General features: G+C 35.5%; 4 protein-coding genes across 5 annotated transcripts; 3 read left to right on the forward strand and 1 right to left on the reverse strand.

Annotated features, from left to right (window-relative positions):
• Nucleotides 1–1954: 1954 nt before the first annotated feature.
• LOC122279059 (1-(5-phosphoribosyl)-5-[(5-phosphoribosylamino)methylideneamino] imidazole-4-carboxamide isomerase, chloroplastic-like) lies at nt 1955–6258 on the forward strand. Of its 2 annotated transcripts, none has more exons than XM_043089374.1 (8): nt 1955–2278; nt 2368–2429; nt 2844–3080; nt 3754–3882; nt 4769–4870; nt 5222–5355; nt 5619–5667; nt 5903–6258. In XM_043089374.1, exons 1-8 carry the CDS (start codon nt 2158–2160, stop codon nt 6077–6079), a joined length of 1011 nt encoding a protein of 336 aa, XP_042945308.1. In that variant the 5' UTR covers nt 1955–2157; the 3' UTR covers nt 6080–6258. The 2 variants fall into 2 exon arrangements, with proteins under 2 accessions (XP_042945308.1, XP_042945309.1); XM_043089375.1 differs by having other exon boundaries at nt 1964–2278; nt 2844–3051; nt 3797–3882.
• A 988-nt stretch (nt 6259–7246) lies between these two features.
• On the forward strand, nt 7247–14263 carry LOC122279058. Its single transcript, XM_043089373.1, has 12 exons — nt 7247–7845; nt 8532–8596; nt 10698–10770; nt 10951–10969; nt 11526–11645; nt 12161–12230; nt 12648–12691; nt 12787–12828; nt 13017–13076; nt 13226–13293; nt 13820–13877; nt 13998–14263. The coding sequence occupies exons 1-12, from the start codon at nt 7535–7537 to the stop codon at nt 14088–14090; spliced, it is 1023 nt and encodes a 340-aa protein (XP_042945307.1). The 5' UTR covers nt 7247–7534; the 3' UTR covers nt 14091–14263.
• LOC122279057 (alpha carbonic anhydrase 1, chloroplastic-like) lies at nt 14165–17156 on the forward strand. Its single transcript, XM_043089372.1, has 7 exons — nt 14165–14308; nt 14552–14967; nt 15213–15424; nt 15950–16056; nt 16154–16256; nt 16368–16550; nt 16776–17156. Exons 2-7 carry the CDS (start codon nt 14652–14654, stop codon nt 16914–16916), a joined length of 1062 nt encoding a protein of 353 aa, XP_042945306.1. The 5' UTR covers nt 14165–14308; nt 14552–14651; the 3' UTR covers nt 16917–17156.
• A 1378-nt stretch (nt 17157–18534) lies between these two features.
• LOC122280143 lies at nt 18535–20045 on the reverse strand. Its single transcript, XM_043091141.1, has 2 exons — nt 19899–20045; nt 18535–19738 (listed from the first exon to the last, which is right to left on the reverse strand). Exon 2 carries the CDS (start codon nt 19736–19738, stop codon nt 18896–18898), a length of 843 nt encoding a protein of 280 aa, XP_042947075.1. The 5' UTR covers nt 19899–20045; the 3' UTR covers nt 18535–18895.
• Between the last annotated feature and the right edge of the window lie 341 nt (nt 20046–20386).

Below are 20386 nucleotides of genomic sequence, written 5' to 3' on the forward strand. Positions count from 1 at the left end.
TTCAAAATTTTAACTAAATAAAAAAATAAAAATTAAATTAAAAAAAAAACTTAATAACTTTTTATGAAATAAAACTATCATGCATATTGATGGATTGTGCAATGGATTGTTGAATAATAGTATATTTTTATGTAGATCTTTTCTTATAAGTTTGATGTTATGATTAATTGATTAAGCATACATATAAATATATATATATATAAATATATCTATTATATTATAATAAGTGTATATATTTTATATGAATAGTAATGAATAGTAATTTTCTTTTTTTGTTGTGTAGTTACGTTTTTGCTTCTAAGTTGTTTTTACTTTTAAACTAATAAAAAACTCTGCTTTTACTTCTACGTTTTTACCCCTTGATCTTCTAATACCATAAGTATTAATTGTTAATTAAAAGACATGCATGCAAAGCATATGAATTAATTTATAAGCACAAAGATTATATGATCAAGATGTGCTAGCTGATATTTTTATTTTTCTATATATGTGGGTTGATCGGAACATATTTATATATATTGCAATCACATTAATTACTAATTACTTTGTGATATAAAACATGCAGTATCAAATGCAGTTTCAAAATACTTACTAAAATAGTTCCCATATCCCAAAAGAAAATTAAAAAAAGAAAAGATGGAAAAAAAGTGCTACTTATACAATAGTAAACAACTTTTATGCTTTGTAACATTTCATCTCTATATTGTATTTATTTACATTTATAAAAAGAGAAAAAAAAACAAACGAACAGGCTAGAGAAAAAAGACGAGAGGAAAAAAAAAATCCGAACGTACGTAATATCTACAAGTATACATATAATGTTGTATATTTGATTTTAAACTAAAATATAATTTAACTACAAGCGTAGATTAACCATTATAATATCCGGTCAGAATATACCTATTGAAAAATATTATACATCATTAACTCATCATTATCTAAAAATATTTTCTAAAATTTACATTTTTATGCATTAAATTATGCATTAGTTAATTTTATTTTATTTTGTAAAAATTCATATTCTTTTTATTAAAAATCTTATCTCACTCAATTAAACAAACATTGTTCCCACCTAGTCATTAACTACCATGCTATGTTTTTAGTAAATAAAAATTAAAACAATAAATATCATTAAGCTTATGAAATCAACAATTATATTTTTTTTTATCTTATTTAAAATTAAAACATAAAGATAAAACGTTTAATTAAATTGCTAATTTTATTTATACTTGGTAGTTTTTTGGTTTTCTTTTCCTAAAGAATGCCTTTTTGCTTTTTTCAACTTAAGCCCTTATTTTTTATACACCATGTAAATGGACCTCGATAAGTCCTCAATACCCCGGTCCCAGAAGGGTAGAAGAGTTACTTTCTATCACTTAAAATTATATTCAAACAATATATTTATAGACTTCAAATTCTTAATGCCATACAAAAATTATTGTTTCAAACCAACTACATTCATATAATCAATCTCTCAAAATACCAAATTATCATAACACGACAAAATTTCGTAATAAAATTCGCAATACTCATAAAAAACCTTCTATGCTTAAATCATTTCACTCATGTTTCATAATCTTGATTCTCAACTGAAATATTTAAATTATTTAAAAAATATTATAGAAATAAAGTGTGAATTGTTAACAATTTAATAAGCAGAGAACATATACAAATATATAAATATAAGCATTTACATAATTCAAAATACAGAACAAAATATTTACTTTCAAAATCCTAAATCAAAATATTTGCTTTCAAAATACAGAATCAAAACATGTCATCAAAACACAGAGCGAAATTTTCATAAACATTCTTATTTAAAAATTCTTTATCATATTATAATTTAAGACATCATCTTCATATTATGTCATACTATCTATAACCCCCTTGATTGGATTATAAACCAATATTATACCGTGGGTCTCGTGGGAGGGCGTATACCACTATTATATAATTTTGTGAGTTTCTTATGTAATTGACAAATTATACCACTATTAGTTGCCTTTGTGAGCAAAACGGTGCCCACTAGTTGTCAATTCGTCGGAGCGGAGCCCTCTATTGGGAAAGAAGTTGTCGGAAGTGCATTCGCGAGCCTTCAGTCTCAACTTCTGAAGAAGTAAGCCTTTCTTCTTGATACCTGTAACAATTGGGCACATCATGATGGCACTAAACTTCCGTACAACCTCAACCTCCGACTTGAGTTCGCTCCATCCTTTCGGCTCTTTCTATTGCCGAAGCACACAAAGAATCATCACTACGATTCATTCTCCAGTTTCCAGTAAGTAACTTAGGTTTGACTATTTTTCTTTTAAGTCTTTCTGAGTTGTCAATTTATTGCTTCTCGTTATTATTATTAATTTGATGTAGGTTTTTCAAGGTTTTCCGTCAGGTGTGCGGTTCGTTTCCGGCCTTGCATTGATATACACAAGGTACCCAAAACTATAAAAATGAAAAATGCTCTTTCTGTCAATTTGCTTGCTGAACTTGAGGTGTTGGCAAAATTTTAAGGGGACACGTTTTAGCGACACTTCGGTTTTAATATATCGGCTTTTATTATTTATGACCAAGGATTAGGTTGTCTATTACAAATCGTTTGTCTAAAAAAAATGCTTTTTTTTTTTTTTTTTTTTTTTTTTTTTTTTTTTTCTGTTTACGATACTATTGGGGATTTAGGCTGACTGTAAATGGTATCATTATATGTGGTTGTCAAGGTCAGCTAGAATAAATATATACTGTACGAGTGCTGCATTTTGCTACTTTCACGCAGGGGTGCAGTACTTCTTTTAAGATCGGACCTTTGGAGTGCTTTCTCACTCATTCTCGGGTTCAAATATGGTTTCCAGGGAAAAGTGAAACAAATTGTTGGGTCAACCCTTCGGGATTTGAAGGAGGATGGGTCAACTCTTGTGACCAATTTTGAATCGGACAAGTCGGCGGCCGAGTATGCCAATTTATACAAAGAAGATGGACTTACTGGAGGTCATGTAATCATGCTTGGAGCAGATCCTTTGAGTAGAAGTGCAGCCATTGAAGCATTGCACACTTATCCTGGTGAATTTGTCTGCTCTCTTCTGATATATGTTCGTGGTTGCTTTCTTTGACTGGTTCTATTGGGTGCTATTTTGTTTATTTTCAATTGAATTGATGTAAATTATAGTTATTGATGATAAGTCTTCAAAACAGAGGCTAAACCTCTTTGGGTTTTTCTCTTGGTTTAACTAGAATGCATCTGGATCTTGTATATTTAATGAGCTGTACATCAGGCTGGAGATGGGGATGGATTTTAGAAAACAATTATTTTTTCAGCTCCTCATTCTTTGTTTTAGTTTATTTAGGATTCTAGATTTTTTTAAGCAACAATACTATATTCATTGTTCTTAGATTTGGCAATCTTGGTTTCACAATTTAGATATGTCATCACGAGGGTTTGGCGATCTCGTCGAGGAATGTATTGCGGCTTTCTGAAATTGCCTTTGTTTAGTTTAGAGCTACTGTATTTCACCTACATGTATGTCTAGTATCTTCACTAATTAGTGGAAACATTTTCTTTGCTTATCATTTTTGTTCTCAGGACTTCCATACATGTTTGGAATGTGGTTTTGCATTTACACCACTTTAAGTTCCTCATGTAAAGATACCGATTAAAAAAAAATTTCCTCATGTAAAGACATTGAACCAATGGAACTTGAGCACCTGAGATCAGGTTGCGGTTCCTTTAAGCTCTAGAATTGATTATAAGTTTAAAACTTACAGACTTTTCCTCTGCTGAACTTACTGCGAGGACGTGTAAAAGTAGGCGGCTTGCAAGTTGGGGGTGGAATCAATTCTGACAATTCTCTGAGTTACATAGAGGAAGGAGCTAGTCATGTCATTGTCACATCAGTATGTTATAACTTTTTCTCTATACTTCTTCTGACCTCTATACAGAAACACAAATATAATAGTTGGATGACTTAATATAATTTCTAATCTCTCTCTTACTGAATTTTGCATGTATTATAATTTTCTTCTTCTTCTGCATAGATTTGGATGTGAGATTTTTTAAATGTTAGGGTGGCCTATTGGAGCCTTAGATATGGCAAGTTAACTACAATGGTGAAACACTGTATATCCCCCCCCCCCCCCCCCCCCCCCCAAAAAAAAAAAAGAGCAAAAAATAATGATACTCTTGAAATGAAAGTTGCTGATCAGAAACCCAATTATTGTCATGGTAGGAACTATATCTTCATGTCTTCTATAAGTTATGAGTTCCCTGTGAATTATGTAAAAGCTACCAAAACGATATGGTTCTCTTTTTGCATGCAATTCTAGAAGATAATACATAAATTCCCTGTGAATTACCTAAAACCTTCCAAGTGTCAGATGTATTGGGTTATTGGTGCTGAGCGGGATGGAATGAATATCTATAAATGACTACTGAAGGGGTGGGAGGATAGAATATAAGTTTTATATCCTTAACCGTTTTGTTTGAGGTTTTACGTAATCTATATCTGGAAATTGCACAAATGATGAAACTGGACATCGAGTAATCATGATGCTCATGAACAGAGTCATATACTTTGACAGTGCTTGTTAAAGAAAGTATCTGGAAAGGAATTCACATATAGTTTTGTATAACTCCTCACTAAGATCGTTTTTCATGGAACTTAATGCCAAGGTTAATCTACACAAAAAATTTCATGTATAAATTGATCCCTTTTACTTACATCTTGGTTTTACCTATCAAAAGAAAGAAAGAAAGAAAACTTACATCTTGGTTTCATCACAGTATGTATTCAACGATGGACAAATGGATCTTGAAAGGCTTAAAGATCTTGTTCATGTTGTTGGAAAGCAGAGGCTTGTCTTGGACCTTAGCTGCAGAATGAAGGTATTAAAGCAATTTTACAATGTGTTACATTTATGCATTGGGTAATTGGGTTCCAGCTTGAGGTTTCAATGGAAAATATCCTCAGGCAGGAATTTGTGACATGTTACAAACTTGAGTTTGAACAAGGTTTTGTGCCATATTTTTTTTTAATTATTTACAGTTGCTCAAGGGTCAGATGGTCTAGTGTAAGTAAGGATAAGAAAAGATAACAATTTACACAATAAGGGTTGTGCATTAGGAATCAGAATCAAAATAATAAATTTGATTTTCTTTTATGAGTGTCCACCTCCCCATTCGTCTTTGTTTTTGAGTTCCAATTATCATCTTTTATATGCTGTGTTTGATTTGCAGGAAGGTAAATATGCAATTGTTACTGATAGATGGCAGAAGTTCACTGATGTATATCTTGATGAGAAAATATTGGAGTTTCTAGCCTGCTATGCAGATGAGTTTCTGGTCCATGGCGTTGATGTTGAAGGGAAAAGGTACGTCTTACATGCTGCTATCTCTGATTTAATCGCAGTGTTTTTCCTATACGTTAAACTTTCTAACTCCCATACTTGGTTTTGAGAAGTGTCTAGTCATCTTCAGATATTATGACATTTATAAGAGAATGTGACGGTAGGGTACCAGATGGTTAGTCAGAGAAAGAAGAAAAAGATTAATTGACAATAGAGATCGCATATGTCCATTCTTTCAAGAAAACTTATTCAAGATAATTTGATTCCTATTGTTTTTGTTGTTACAGGCTTGGAATCGATGAAAAACTCGTGACATTGCTTGGGAAGTATTCACCGGTGTGTAGCTGAAGTTTGTGATTATTTTTTTGTCATTTAATTTTCAGATTATCTTGCTACCTTCTCATTTCTTTGTTGCTAATTCGGAAATTGAATTTGCCTGGAGCATTGGATTTTCCAAAATCACTTCCATCTAGTAATTGACTCAAATAAATTCATGGGCATTACCTAAATGGACAAAGAAAACTTGAACTCATGCCTGAATTTTACCTATATATCATTGGTTTGGTGCCAGATTCCCGTGACTTATGCTGGTGGTGTGAGGGTGATGGCTGATTTAGAAACGATTAAAGTAGCCGGTGTGGGACGCGTGGATGTTACCGTGGGCAGTGCTCTGGATATATTTGGTGGCACCCTGGCATACAAAGACGTCGTTGCATGGCATTTCCAGGAGGAGCCTTTGACAGTTTAGTGTTTTTTTTCCTGGGCGTCTTCTATTGTTTTGTTTGTCTATTTTTCACTTCCATGTTCATTTTTCACATCTTCAAAAGCAATGTATTCCAAAAGAGAATTCAGCTTTTAACTTCTTTTTTGGATAGGTAAAATTCAGCTGTACTCGTGAAAGAAAAAAGTCTATGTTCTACCCGACAATACTCCCCCTCCCTCTCTCTCTCTCTCTCTCTCTCTAGTCAATCAAGAATTTGTGAAGCTTAAAGAGATTGACGGCTTGAAGAAATTAGTGGGGCAAAAGAATTAAAATAAAAAAACCCGTCTTTTTCTCTGATGATGTGACTGCACTAGATACAGTTATGGAAGTTTGGAACAGGCAGTTTTGTTTATTTCGTTTAAAAAAATAAAAAATTATAATATCTATATAAAAATGTTTTTCTTAATCACTAAAAAAAAAAAAAAAGAGCATTCTGGACACAAATTGTGGATCTAAATTCGGGTCTCAAAGCATTTCTGCATCTAATAAGCCTCCCAATTTCATTTTCTCTGCATAACTGCAGAACATCAGGCTCTGCAGCATAACCTCCAAGAATCAGCAGAAGGCAACTTGTCTTCCTGCTTCAATCTTCGTGAATGATAAGATGTATCAACGCATTAATGGTTGAGTTTTACTACATATAAGTACAGTCACAGTGTACTAATTTGTGTACTAATACTGATTTATTCATACTTAAAATTTAAATCAACACTGTTTTCAATAAAATCTATTTTTTGATTAATCACATCATATTGATGCATAGATTAGTACATAATTATATTTGTAACTATATTTTTCCTTAATGGTTTCCTCGTTACGATCTAGACAGAACAATCGTAAATAAAGCTTGATGTTTCTTCCTATTAGTGCATGTTTAAAACGTCAGTAGGATAGGATGACGACCTATGACAGTTAAGGTCCACAGCTTCGAGGACCAGCTATTCATTAGACAAAACCGTCCAAGGGCTTCGATCAGGACTTGTCAGTGGGGATTCTCGTGGATATGGAAATTGATTGGGGCAAACACGAAGACAGAATAGGCCAACTTTAGCACCACTTTATGTTTGTCTACTCGCAGAGTCGAAGTTCTTTTCGTTTGTGTTGCCTGTCTTCTTGTTTTGTCTGTGTCTTTCTTTTTTAATTTCTTGTATTATTACTCTCGCTGAACTGATAAATAATGCTGTTTAACCAGATTTAAATGGCTCTGGCACTCCGCGCAAACATTTAAATCTGGAAGGTAACTTTTTAACTGTATTAGCAGTCGCATTCTTCATTCTCGTCCACCTATAAGCCAAGCCTACCAAGTCCCATAAAAATCCACGATCTTGAACAAAGAAACCACCAAAAAACCTCTTGCTCTCCCACCACTCAGTCCTCGCCAAACACCACCACAACAACCCACACACCCCCCCCCCCCCCCCCCCAGCGGCTCAGAAAACCATGGCGACAGCTCTCAACCTCCCACAAAGCCCACTTCTCAGGACGCTTCCGTTCCTCAGAGCACCCAAGAGCACAGTCTCCATTAGAGCAACATCAAGCTCATCTGAAACCCCGCTCACTTCCACTTCTGTGACCACCGAACAGGAACAAAAACAAGGCCTTTCGTCATCGTCTGTAACATTTGTTCCTCCACCTGATTTCAAGCCGCCAGAGCCGAAGCGGTTCGGCGTGAGACCCGATAAGACATGGGACATACTCGGGGCTTCTCTTGCCTTGCCGTTCCGGCTCGGGACAGGTGTTTTTGTTTCCGGGTATGCAGTCTTCTTTCTGCTCTTTATTTTATTTTATTAGCCTTTTTTTTTTTTTCGTTTTGGATGTCTTGGTATTAATTGCTTGCTGAGAAAAATAAAATAAAATGAAAGAAAATCAAAACTAATTGCTAGTCTTTTTGCGTTAATTTTTGTTTTCCAGCTTTTGACATTTTGAGTTGAATGGGCGTAAATAATTTCTAGAGCCTGGACTAAAATGCAAAATCTTTGTTTTTGTCCATTGAATTGTGGAGGAACCTTAACTGAAAATGTGAAGTCAATTTGTTTCCTTGCTAACGGTGTGAGTTATCTACCTTAAAAAATGAATGTATGAAAGATTTATTAAGTAGAGATCACGAAGGGGTTTCAAGCGACTAGCTGTTAAGCACTAAGCAGAATTCATCCGAATTTGAAGGGATTGAGAGTTGGATTATTAAAATATTCGAAGGAAACACGCAAGGGGTTATTCAGATCCCTTTATTATTATACAGACTAAATTAAAAAGACCATCTGGCGCCATTATTTAGCAAACCCTAGAAATCTAGCCTCAAAATCAAGTCATGTTAGCATTTGAAAAAACGTGTAACACTCTGCACTGACGAAAGTGTTTTATCATGCATATCATATCTTTTAAAATGGAGTTGTGGACACTTGACGGGGTTTTCCTAATTTTGTTCCTTTTGTGGCAGGTATTCTGTTTCCTTAGTTTCCAAGAATGAGTTTCCGTCTGGCCAGTATGCTCTTGATTTTGCCGGTAGCTTGACTTTTATTATGGTTACTGCTTTGATATCTATAAAGTTGCATTGGTGTACTTGTAATTAAATTGCTTGTAGTAGCAAAGGTTCACATGACAAGTAGAAAATGGATATTTTGAATTTCGAGCTATTATATGACGTCATAAGTTTATATGCATGTAAATGGGGCCCTATTCAGAACTATAATATGTTTAAACGAATATTATTTAACGGCAACCTTTTCCTAGGCTCCACTTAGGAATTTTTTGGCATGCTTATGCTATATGTGCTACCAACAGTCTTGATTAGGTAGTGTTAGTGGTTTACAAAAGAAGAGGAATTTTTCTATTTTCTTTCAAGATACTTTTATCTCCCTAAAGTTTAATTTTATATACATACATATATATGTGTGTGTGTATTACATTTTAGACATTTTAGAATGATGCAACTTCTGGCTTGCTCGGTATGACCAAACTTCAGTTCACAGGCTTTTACTCTGGAAACTCTCATATATTGATTCTACTTTTAAATGCCAATACTTGTTGGCTATGTCTTTTCTGGTTGTTGATATCAAAGCTAAGTCCATTTGGGAGGGGGTCTTGGAAAAAATTGAGTGTAGGTTGGCCGGGTGGAAAAGGTTGTATTTATCAAAAGGGGGGCGGATCTCTCTTATTAAGAATACCTTATCCAATCTCCCCACATATTACTTATCCTTATTTCCCCTTCCTGCTAGCATTGCAAATAGAATAGAGAAACTCCAATGTGATTTTTTATGGGGTGGAATAGGAGATGAGTATAAGTTTCATTTAGTGGGATGGGACAAGGTTTGCACCCCTTTGAGAGATGGTGGATTGGGGGTTTAGAATGTGAGGGCTTTCAATAAGGCATTACTAGGTAAATGGTTGTGGCGTTATAACTATGAGAGGGGAGCCTTATGGAAAGGGGAGATCGACTCGAAGTATTGTAGTGAACCGAAGAAGAGAAGAGAGAAGGGGGGGGGGGGGGGGGGGGGGGGCTTCAAAGGAGGGAAGGGGGTCCTATGGAGTGGGGTTGTGGAAGTTCATACGGAAAGGTTGGACTCTTTTGTTATTAATACACGGTTGTGCATGGGGGATGGAGGTAGGGTCAGTTTTTGGAAGGATACATGGGTGGGAGACACGGCTTTGAAGGATGCTTATACCATAATTTTCAGTATTGCAAGGGAAAAAGAAGCCATTGTGGCTGATCTGCAGGTAATCCATCAAGGTTCACAAGAGTGGAACATTAGTCTTACCCGGGATGCACATGATTGGGAAGTGAATATTCTGGTGGATTTTCTTAATTTGATATATAACACTTCTATTGCTGCCATAACTGAAGATGTGATAATGTGGAAACCCTCTAGGACAGGGAAATTCTCGATTAGCTCTTTTTATGATTCTATTACCAGGCTACACAGGCATAATTTCCCTTGGAAGAACATTTGGAGGAGTAAAGCACCCACCAAAGCCGCTTTCTTTGTCTCGACAGCTGCTTTAGGGAAGATATTGACTATTGATAATCTTAGAAAACGGGGCCTTATAATCACGGATTGGTGCTGTTTGTGCAAAAATAGTGGTGAAACAGCGGATCATCTACTTCTTTATTGCGAGTTTGCTAGAGATATCTGGAACTATTTTTACAGTCAGCTGGGAATAGTATGGGTAATGCCAGGCAGGGTGGTAGAACTTTTAGCTTGTTGGAGAGGTCTTACTAGGACACCACAAATCGCGGTTATTTGGAAGATGGTCCCTATAAGTATTTTTTGGTGTATTTGGAGACAACGAAACGAGAGACATTTTGAGGATCATGAACGTTCCTTGGAAGAGTTTCGGAGTTCTTTCTGGAAGACTTTGTTTTTGTGGACCATTGCTTTAGATTTGAATGGTCTCAACTTACATGATTTCCTTGTATTTGTTTCTAGTTCTTAAATGGTGTATGCCTTTGTATACCTCTAGTGTACTTGGGCTATGCCTATCTTTATATCAATGAAAGATCTTATTACTTACCAAAAAAAAAAAATCTGAAATGAGATCCTAAAACTCTGTATGATATATGTCTTTTCTCTCTTCCTGATTTTTTCCTTCTTGGGTCAAATAACAGATTTCAAGGTAAAAGAGACTTCAAAATTGGGTCCTCGACCAGAGAAGCCTATTGAGATATATGAATTTGAAAGGTATCATTTTCTTGTCTTCTGGATTTAGTAGGCAGTGAACTACCTTGAAGCTGACTTTCCTTTATAGGCCTTTTATCTTCTTTCATTTCATTCACCAACGATGACTTTCTATTGCCTTTGTGATGGATAAAGACTAACGGCATATTTCTTTCCACTTTCTATATATTGGATCACCTAAAGCTGTCCATTTTGTCGGAAGGTAACATCAATCCCCTTGGATTTCCATTTGATTCTAAGCGATATTTTAATTTCTGTATAAATTATTTCACCTTTCTACTGCATAATTTTGTTAAACACTTAAACATATATGATGGAAATAATAACCCAACTGAAACTACCTCACACTTCATGCACATGACTACACTATCACATAGCTTTGGACAGTTTCAACTGCCACATAAATCTTTGATGGTGTGTCACATATCAAATCTGAATGATTTGAGCCAATTAAGTTGAGCTCTTAAAGTTGTATCTTGTGATTTTAGGATCAGACCGTAATAGCAAATTTAATCTTAAAGACACAAGACTTTTGAGGTTGCTGGGCACGAATAAAACAAATGCTCAGCTTCTTGAGAATGTGGTTGGACATGACCCTAGTCTGTTGTTTAACATCCCTATAAACATTGGGCCTTAGGAGCATCATATATGTGTTTTTTCACGTGATCCAATAGAAATATCTCGATTGGTTTATTTTATCTGAAATTACTTCGCTGTGACTCCTTTATGCTTTGGACTTACAATTCAGTTTTGTACAGGTTAGGGAAATCATTGCAGTGTTGGATCTCGATGTCCTATTTTATCCTTGCCCAAAAAATGGTCCAAACTTTCGCCCCAAAGTTTCTCAGATGGGTGGAAAACAACAGTTCCCTTACATGGTTAGAATTATTTTTATTGTTATTATTATTATTTGGTATTGGGTTCTTATTTTATTGCTCTCATCCTCCCTTCCAAGAAGGAAAAGAGTACCCACATGTTACTTATCAAAAAGCAAAAAAGGAAAAAGAGTACACAAGTTAAATCAGAAGCAAGAGAAATCCTAAGTTGTTGATGTCTTGAGAAAGTCCATTGGAACATGATTGAGAAATGAGAACCACAAAATAAGTTAAAACTAACTTTTCATTTCCACATAATCAGTCTCTGGTTTTCCATAGCTTCTTTTTGACATGCTTAGTCATCAGATCTTGAGACTATGATTTCTGAAGGCTGATGCAGTCACAAGTGAGATTGGAAACTGGTTTGAGAATTTCTGGTGCCAGGAGCTCATGCCAATGTTTTTAACAAGGAAAAATTAAGGAATACAAAGTGGACTGATTAGAGATTTGTATGATTAATAAAGAAAACCAAGGTGACTAAAGTGGAAGCTAAGCTGCAAATATCTCTCTTGTTGCAGGTGGATCCAAACACAGGTGTTGCGATGTATGAATCAGATGATATAATCAAGTATCTGGTTGGAAAATATGGTATTTACGGTCATATTTATTTGCTCCCAAATGGTGTATTTCAATTTTGGTTGTTTTCCATTGATAATCAGTATGTTGCACATTAACAAGAGGGGTATATATTACTCGTGTACAACACCATATTTGGAAATCTGAATTTTATCTTCATTTGCATAAAAGAATACTTGAAAGTAGAAAAGATCCTCAAGAAGTTCTAAATTGTTTTCATTTGACACATTGTCCTGGTCTAGACGAGGTTTTTCCTTCCATACCTTGTTAGGTACCACCTCAACTGTTTTTTCGCATAATGTGAAACTCTTGAATGAGGGATAAAGTACAACTACTATTTACTATTTGCTTTCTTATGCATTGAGCGTTATAACTGTATACCACACCACTGGCAGTTTATAATTAGATCTGTTGGTCTCTTTTGCGTAGGTGATGGAAGTGTTCCTTTCATGTTGTCACTTGGTCTACTAACGGTTAGTGTTTGTTGCTTCTGCTAATGATTCTTCTCATCTTTATGAAGTGATTTTGGAAGTATAATGTTGATTACTTTCTGCATTTTCTGCTGCAGACTTTGACTGCTGGCTTTGCTATGATTGGTCGCATGGGGAAGGTAAAATAAATTCAAACTCATTGCTAGTGTTTCTAGGAGAATCTCTTTTCACATGTATGTTCCATGTAATGTAGTTCAATTATTTCTAATGTAATTATGTAAATGTTAGATCATCATTATTTTGATTTTGTTATTTACAATGTAATTTATATCTAGTATAATCTGATCATCTCTCATATTTCGCTCAGGGGTCTTCTCATGCTCCATCAAAACTGCCGCCTAAACCACTTGAAATATGGGCATATGAGGTTTATAAACTATAAAGCTATGTTTATGTTTGGATTTGAATTCATAAGCAATCTCTTTGTTGCCTAGTTAGAATACTATGACTTGATAATAGTGTAGGCAATATACCTACTGTGTGTACTTATTTGAAATATTTATTCTTTCATTCCAGGGGTCCCCCTTCTGCAAACTTGTGCGTGAAGTACTTGTAGAGTTAGAGCTGCCACATTTACTTCGCAAGTAAAGTCCATTTACAGTGATCTGTAGGGTTCGCATAAATGTATTTTTGTATTGGTTTTGTTTAACATATTCACGTGCCTATTTTCTTTAACCATGCATATTGGCACCAGATAACTAGCTATGATTTATACTTGTATTGATTATGAAATTATGATACCAACTATACATGTGAAGTTGATTTGATGAAAACAAGAAAAAAGAAAATCTTAGTACTCACTCGAAATATTGGATTACAAGTCTCTAATCATTTGTAGTTGTCAATCATCTGTATTCCGTTTAAGTATTCCATGTTTTACTAGTAATATCCGAACTCTCTCTCTCTCTCTCTCTCTCTCTAAACATTGACCATATATGTCTCTTAACAATATGTCTGCACATTTGAACCTCAATACATTGAGTATATTTTGCTCTCATCTAAACTGGATTTGGCAAGCCTTGTGCTTAATTACTTTCTGTGATGGAAAGTGAGTTTGATCACTTTAAAGGGAGTTGTATCAGATGTGACTAATACTATTTCTCTGTTTAGTTGTGCCCGTGGCAGCCCAAAACGACAGATGCTGTATGAGAAAGCCGGACATTTTCAGGTATTTTTAATTCTTTCAGACAAAAGAGTCTTAATTTATGTCGTCTCTGAGAAGTATTTATTTTATTGATGCATGACATGGCATCGTATACAAGACAAATTCTAATACAGTTGTTAACAGGTACCTTATCTAGAAGATCCTAATACTGGGGTGCAAATGTTTGAAAGTGCAGAAATTGTGGAGTATATAAGAGCAACTTATGCTCTTCAATAAGCAGAGAATTCCATAGGATTTTTAAGTTTTTGTTCTTTTTTCTCATTTGCATCAGTATATTTCTTCGTTTTTCTTGTGACGGCATGGACGGGTACCTTGATCAACCGATAAGATGATGTAATTGAATATGATAATCGTCTTTCTAGTGAAATGAAGTACCTCTATTTGGTGCAGCCTGTGTACTATACATGTGGTTGATGACATTATGTCATTATCCGGTAATTTTCCATTATTTTTATTAATGTATTTTATATGGACCAAGTTTTGCCTTAGTTATAACCTTTCGATATCTTCTTCTTCTTCTTCTTCTTCTTTGAAAAAAAAAAAATGAAAGAAAGAAAGAAAGGAAAAAAAAAAAAAAAGATTACCTATCTATAGCGATCTGTCGTATATTGGAGGACGTAAAGGTAGAAGAATGGAGGTCTCATGGTTTTTTTTTTTTTTTTTTCTTCCCTGAACAGAACTAAACTTACGGAGACAACATGAATCAACACAAGATAACACGGATAGCGCTAAGGTGCTCCTCGAGTTTCGAGGAAAGACGGCCAAATTTAGCAGAGAATGTGGCTAAATAAAGCACAACGAGTACTGGTGATTGGGGTGGGGAAGAATCATAGCCAGAGGTTTGAGGAAACACATCCAAATTTAGCTGAAAAATTCTCTCTAATTCTAAATGTAGCCATTTTACTATGGTGGGTAAGGAAGAAGCATGTCCATGGAATTAATTATATTAATCACCCCAGTCGTTTCTCTTTTGTAAAGGAGGAACGGGGCATTTGTTACCCAGATAATTCAGCAGTAACAATGACCCCTACAGTTTCCTTCTCGGTTTTCGCGATCGCATTGCTGATCGTAGGCACTTCGGCTAATGAGGAGCGTATGATCTCTGACTCTCTTTTTCTCCCCCAACATGCTTATCTACAAATCTTTGAATCGTTGTCATTCATTCTTCTATTGTGGAAAAAGTTTTATGTTTCTGAGAAGAAATGATTTTTTTTTTTTTTTATTGCTCTGATGGGTTTTGGTTCCTCGACGTTTTCATTTCCAATGATTCTCTTTGATGTTTTTGGAAGTTTGTTCAGAGGTTACTAATGTATTCCACGTTTGAAAATTTCCCACCAGAGGTACTTGGGATATTTGGTTATGGAGGCAAGAATGGCCCTGACCATTGGGGAGAATTGAGCTCAAAATACTCTTCATGCTCAAACGGGAAATGGCAATCTCCTGTGGACATTGTGAAGGACAAAGTTGTGCGTAACAAGAACATGAAACCCTTGATCAGAGACTATGGTCCCGCAAATGCCACTCTGGTCAACAACGGGTTTAACATTGCGGTTTGGTCTCAAACTTCCAAATCTATGATCTTCTCTGCATCTTCTTTAATTCGTTTGATATTGATTATAGTAGCCTAGAATGTCGCAAGCAACTATATATAGGGATGCATGAGTACCAATAAGCCCTAAATGTAAAACTTGATGCCAGAATATCAAAGAAGCGTTCGTCGATCAGAGCATTTAACCCAAAAAGATTAAACTATTTTCAAGTGCAGAGATAATTATTCATCCAAATATGCAAGCAAACTTGGCATCGGCTACTTGGGACAAAAACGAATGAGCCTGACACATGGAGTCTTGTATCAAAGGAATCGGATATTTCCATCTTGTATTGTTGAAGCTGCTTGCCAAGAATTGAAAGACACAGAGCAAGTAGCTCTTTTAATATCTGCAATTGGTTGGATGGATTAATTAAGTAAAACCAATTAGTTAAGAGCTGAAGAGTTAAATAATATAATCAATTTGAGGTATGAAATTTTCTCAAATTCTTTTGTTGCATAATTGATGCCCTAATTGCCTCTGCAGATCAATTTTGGGGGACATTTGGGAGTGTTGGTTGCAGATGGGAAGAACTTCACCTTCAAGCATATGCACTGGCATTCTCCTTCCGAGCACCAGATTGATGGACATAGGTATGATCTCTCTCTCTTTCTCGCTAGAACTTTCTGTTTTTCTGTCATTTACTACGGTAAGTGCCTGCAAAAATTAAGAGACATTTGATAACCACAGATTTCCTGTGGAGATGCATATGGTCCACGAGGCAGATGACGGCAGCTTCGCAGTTGTGTCAACCCTCTACAGATATGGTGATCCCGATCCTCTTCTTTCTAAGGTACATTTCATTTCATAGCTCAGATGAAAGAAAACTCAAGCAAATTATTCCAAACCTAAACGATGAATGAATTCGAATGGTGAAGTTTATTACGGTACGTTCACGTTGCAGATAAAGGGAAATTTGGATGAACTGGCCAAGGAAAAGTGTGCAGAGCACGAAGAAGCTCATATCCCTCTTGGATACTTCAACACCAGGTGGCTGATGCGGAAGACCCGCAAATATTACAGATACTACGGTTCTCTCACCACTCCCCCATGCACCGAGAAGATCATGTGGAATATTCTCGGCAAGGTATAAATTATTTTCTTCATGTCGATGATCCCAGTATTCATTTCATTCCTAATCATTTCTCTTAATCACGTTGATGAAATATATTTTAAATGTTCTTTCATCTAAGTGATTAAGATTTAAAAAAAAAAAAAACTTGATTTGTAAGATGATTGCACGAAGGACTCTGTTCTTCAATGTCAGCTCTTAAACTCACCCAAACACCGACGGTTTTGGACAAATGTGCAGGTGAGATCAATCTCCAAGGATCAAATAGAGGCACTGAAGAAGCCATTGGTGTCTAATTGCAAGGAGAACTCGAGGCCAGTACGGCCATTGAATGGGCGCCTGATTGAGCTATACGATGAGCTTGGCGGCAAACAAGTTTAATTACACCATGCATCCATCTTCACCACTCATCGAAAGAGCTGCTGCATTTATGTTTTCTACTTCATGCATCATGTATATTATGAACTAATCTTATAATCAAGTACAACATATATATTATTTATATCGTGTATATGTTCCTATGTAGTTCATGCAGTGCCTAGAAAAATGAATTCTCTTCGGCACGCATGGTAGCTTCAGTCTTGCATACAGGAATGATTATGTCAATTCCATTTTCTTCAATTCTCTTAACTTTTTCTTTCTAAAGAAATTCTAAAATATAGGTGAGGAAACGATTTTTATATAATAATGTTAGATACAGTATTAACTACGGTATTTCATTTGAAAAGAAATGGATTCTACCGACCACGATTCAAAAATATATTATTTTTATACTTATCTTAAATTTATCTAATTTTTTATTTTCCTTTTCTATAATATATGTAGAAAAATATTTAACCACGTGATGGCAGCTAAAGTAGCCACTTTCGTAAGGAACGAGAGAGAGGGAAGATGCCAAGTCTAGTCAACATTCTAGGCAATTCACACGGTAGCATCCACGTTAGCAGTCCAATGGAGCCGGTGGCGGAGCCACATGGTCTACCAAAATCGCGTTTACAATATTAGTTTGCTATATTCGCATAAATAATAATAATAATAATAAAAGAGTCATATAAAAAGCGATAGATCAATATGTATTTGCATGTTATGATATTATCAGTCAATTGTTTAAAAAGATATTCTTGACTCCGCTAACGCCATGCCCCCTCTCACCCATGACTCAACAGTGAAGGCCAGCACCATCAAGAAAGGTCACGAGGCGTGAGCGACGACTAAAATGTACCCTTGAAAATGAAACATTAATGGAGTACAAAACTGCGTGACAGTAACCCCATATGCTAACACAGATTGGTCACATAAATTATTTCATTCTCACGCTAGTGTATAGACTATAAAGTATACATTTTATATTATTTAAATGATAAATTTTAATTTATAAAATTTTAATTTTAAAATTTATTTTTTAAATCAAATTACATCATATAAAGTACGTACTTTACTAGGAACCTATTTGAGATTGTGGTTAGAGTCGTAAAAAGTACTTAAATAGATATAAAAGTTCTTTAATAGAAAAATTAGGTTGTTTAAGTGTTATATATTAAAACATTTTTAATCTCAAATAAACTAAAAAATATATTTGATGATGCTTTTCCTTAAAAGTACTTTTTTAAATAATTTAGAATGTATTTTAAATTTTTAGAAAATTTTTTAATAAACTAAAATACTTATACGATTTTTAAATAATTATACCTTTTAAATTTTTAAAGATATAATCATAAATTAAAAATCAGTCAATATTCGATATATTAATAGTAGGAATAATAAATTTACAAATTTGAAGATAAAGAACATAATTATTTAGAAAAATCTAGTTACAAACACAATTATACATTAATCTGTGCAACAATTTAATATGATTGGTCAAAAAATAAATTTTATTAAAAATAATATTAATTTAAATTTTAAGTATGAATGAATTAATATTAATATGCAGATTAGTGTGTGACTTTACTTGTACGTAATAAAATTTTAATTATTTTAATCCAAAAAACACAACTCGTTTGAACAATTCCCACCAAAATCGAATTTCATTAGTGAGACAATGACAACGAAGAATTTACATCTGCTCATCCCTGAACACCCATACATATTTACATCACATTATGCTGAAGAAAAAAAAAAAAACAGAGAGAGAGAGAGGAAACAAAACGTGTAAAAAAAACTCAATTAACTATTACCTGTCACCCACAGAGGAGGGGGAAACCGTTATTCAAAGTGCCACATCATTTTAACGACCGATTAGTACACATGAAAGGGCCCACCTGAGACTCCCAGTCGCGACCGCTACGCCTACGCCAACTTGCATAGTTGGGCCCACAAAACTAGCCGTCGCCCCACCGGTGAGATTCAAAAGAATCAGATCAAGCCAGCTCTCCAGCCCACGCGTCGGACTTCCTACCGGACTTGAACCGCTTCATGCCACCCAAACCGAACGGTTCAATCTCAGAGACGCTCGTTCTCGGTAGCGACTCTGCATATGACAAGTCGATATCGGACGCCGTACTGTGTCGCGCTCCAACCGTCGCGCTCTTTCTCGGAGGCGATTCGGCCTGTGGCTCGTCGATTTTACGCTCCGTCTTTTCTCTGGAACCGGACCGGAAAATAGCCCGAAAACTGGCGAAGAACCCGGTTTTCCGTTTCACAAAGGGCTGTTCTTTTTTCGTCGCCGGCTCAGAGGATCGCTGCCGATTTCTCAATCTGCGACTACGGTCTCTCTTCGATCTAACCCTTCCCATACATGAAACCTTTGGCGACGACGGCTCGACCAGTTGAGCCTCCGATTTTACAACCGAGCCGGACCTCTTCGGAAACAAGCGAGTGTTTCCCGGTTTGCAACACCGACGGTTTTTAGCGTCGACGTAACAAGACTTCTGAGGCTTTGGTAAACCGATAATGGAAGCTTTGGACTTCAAGTTCTTAGAGAACCGCTGAGAACTGGAGTTGGAACCCGGGTTCAAACTGGGATTCAAGTTCGTCGAATTGGAGTTTCCTCTGGCAGAATCTTTCCTTTCGTAAAAGGCGTGCTGGTCGAACCAGTCGAACTCTGCGTCTTTGGATAACCAGAAGGAGTCGGGAGGCAAATCCGGAGTGACCTCGGGTTGATCTGGGTGGTGATCTCCGTCAGCGAGAGTTTCACAGGCTATTTTCCGATCAGAGCCTCCGGCGCGGGCTGAAACTAGGGTGTCCAGGTCAACTTGTGGCATCTTACAGAAAACAAAGTGAGAGAGAATTTAGAAAGAGAAGGAGAGAATGTTGAAGACAAAGTAGTCGAAACAAGAGGTTTTATAAGGGAAGCTCTTAACAAAATTAGATATTTTTTAGAGTGGAAAATTCTGGAGAGATCAGAGGGAGAGGAGTTTCAACCTGTTGACTGGCGCTGGGTGGTTTCACTGGTTTCGCTTGGTTTGGTGGACTTTGGACACTCCGCTTTTTGGAGAGAAGATACAGGCATATAGCAATTTTATTTTTTTTATGGTTTGAAAGAAGACAGATAGCCAAAAACAAAAAATCTATACGACCTTCTGCTTCCACACAATCTTGCTATACCAGTATACCACATTTTTTTTTCTTTTATTATTTTTAAAAAAAATATTAAAAAATTTAAAGAATATGATGTATAGAGTTTGAAAATATTGACTAACAAAAAATAAAGAGGTTTTGAGTGCACAAAAAAATAAATCTTCTTTTCTTTCTTTTGGTCAAAAGAATACGAAAGCAAAACGCAAACAAATTTCGTTTGGTTTTGCTTTAGGATTTGGAATTTCGGATGGGGGGTAACGATAGATATGGACGTAGAGTGAGAAACTGTGTGTAATTCCTTTAGAAAATGACGAGATTTATTATTAAAAAAT

The sequence above is a fragment of the Carya illinoinensis genome, chromosome 10, assembly GCF_018687715.1.
Source record: "Carya illinoinensis cultivar Pawnee chromosome 10, C.illinoinensisPawnee_v1, whole genome shotgun sequence".
Lineage (NCBI taxonomy): Eukaryota > Viridiplantae > Streptophyta > Magnoliopsida > Fagales > Juglandaceae > Carya > Carya illinoinensis.

Excerpts from the sequence above, each read along its gene's own strand:
- LOC122280143 (XM_043091141.1), bottom strand. The coding sequence starts at position 19,738 with ATGCCACAAGTTGACCTGGACACCCTAGTTTCAGCCCGCGCCGGAGGC.
- LOC122279059 (XM_043089374.1), top strand. The coding sequence starts at position 2,158 with ATGATGGCACTAAACTTCCGTACAACCTCAACCTCCGACTTGAGTTCG. Across the intron at positions 2,279-2,367 it reads GATTCATTCTCCAGTTTCCA|GTTTTTCAAGGTTTTCCGTC; the intron begins GTAAGTAACTTA and ends AATTTGATGTAG. Across the intron at positions 5,668-5,902 it reads TGCTTGGGAAGTATTCACCG|ATTCCCGTGACTTATGCTGG; the intron begins GTGTGTAGCTGA and ends GTTTGGTGCCAG.
- LOC122279057 (XM_043089372.1), top strand. The coding sequence starts at position 14,652 with ATGTGGCTAAATAAAGCACAACGAGTACTGGTGATTGGGGTGGGGAAG. Across the intron at positions 14,968-15,212 it reads CACTTCGGCTAATGAGGAGC|AGGTACTTGGGATATTTGGT; the intron begins GTATGATCTCTG and ends ATTTCCCACCAG. Across the intron at positions 16,257-16,367 it reads CCGATCCTCTTCTTTCTAAG|ATAAAGGGAAATTTGGATGA; the intron begins GTACATTTCATT and ends TTCACGTTGCAG.
- LOC122279058 (XM_043089373.1), top strand. The coding sequence starts at position 7,535 with ATGGCGACAGCTCTCAACCTCCCACAAAGCCCACTTCTCAGGACGCTT. Across the intron at positions 7,846-8,531 it reads ACAGGTGTTTTTGTTTCCGG|GTATTCTGTTTCCTTAGTTT; the intron begins GTATGCAGTCTT and ends CTTTTGTGGCAG. Across the intron at positions 13,294-13,819 it reads CTGCCACATTTACTTCGCAA|TTGTGCCCGTGGCAGCCCAA; the intron begins GTAAAGTCCATT and ends TTCTCTGTTTAG.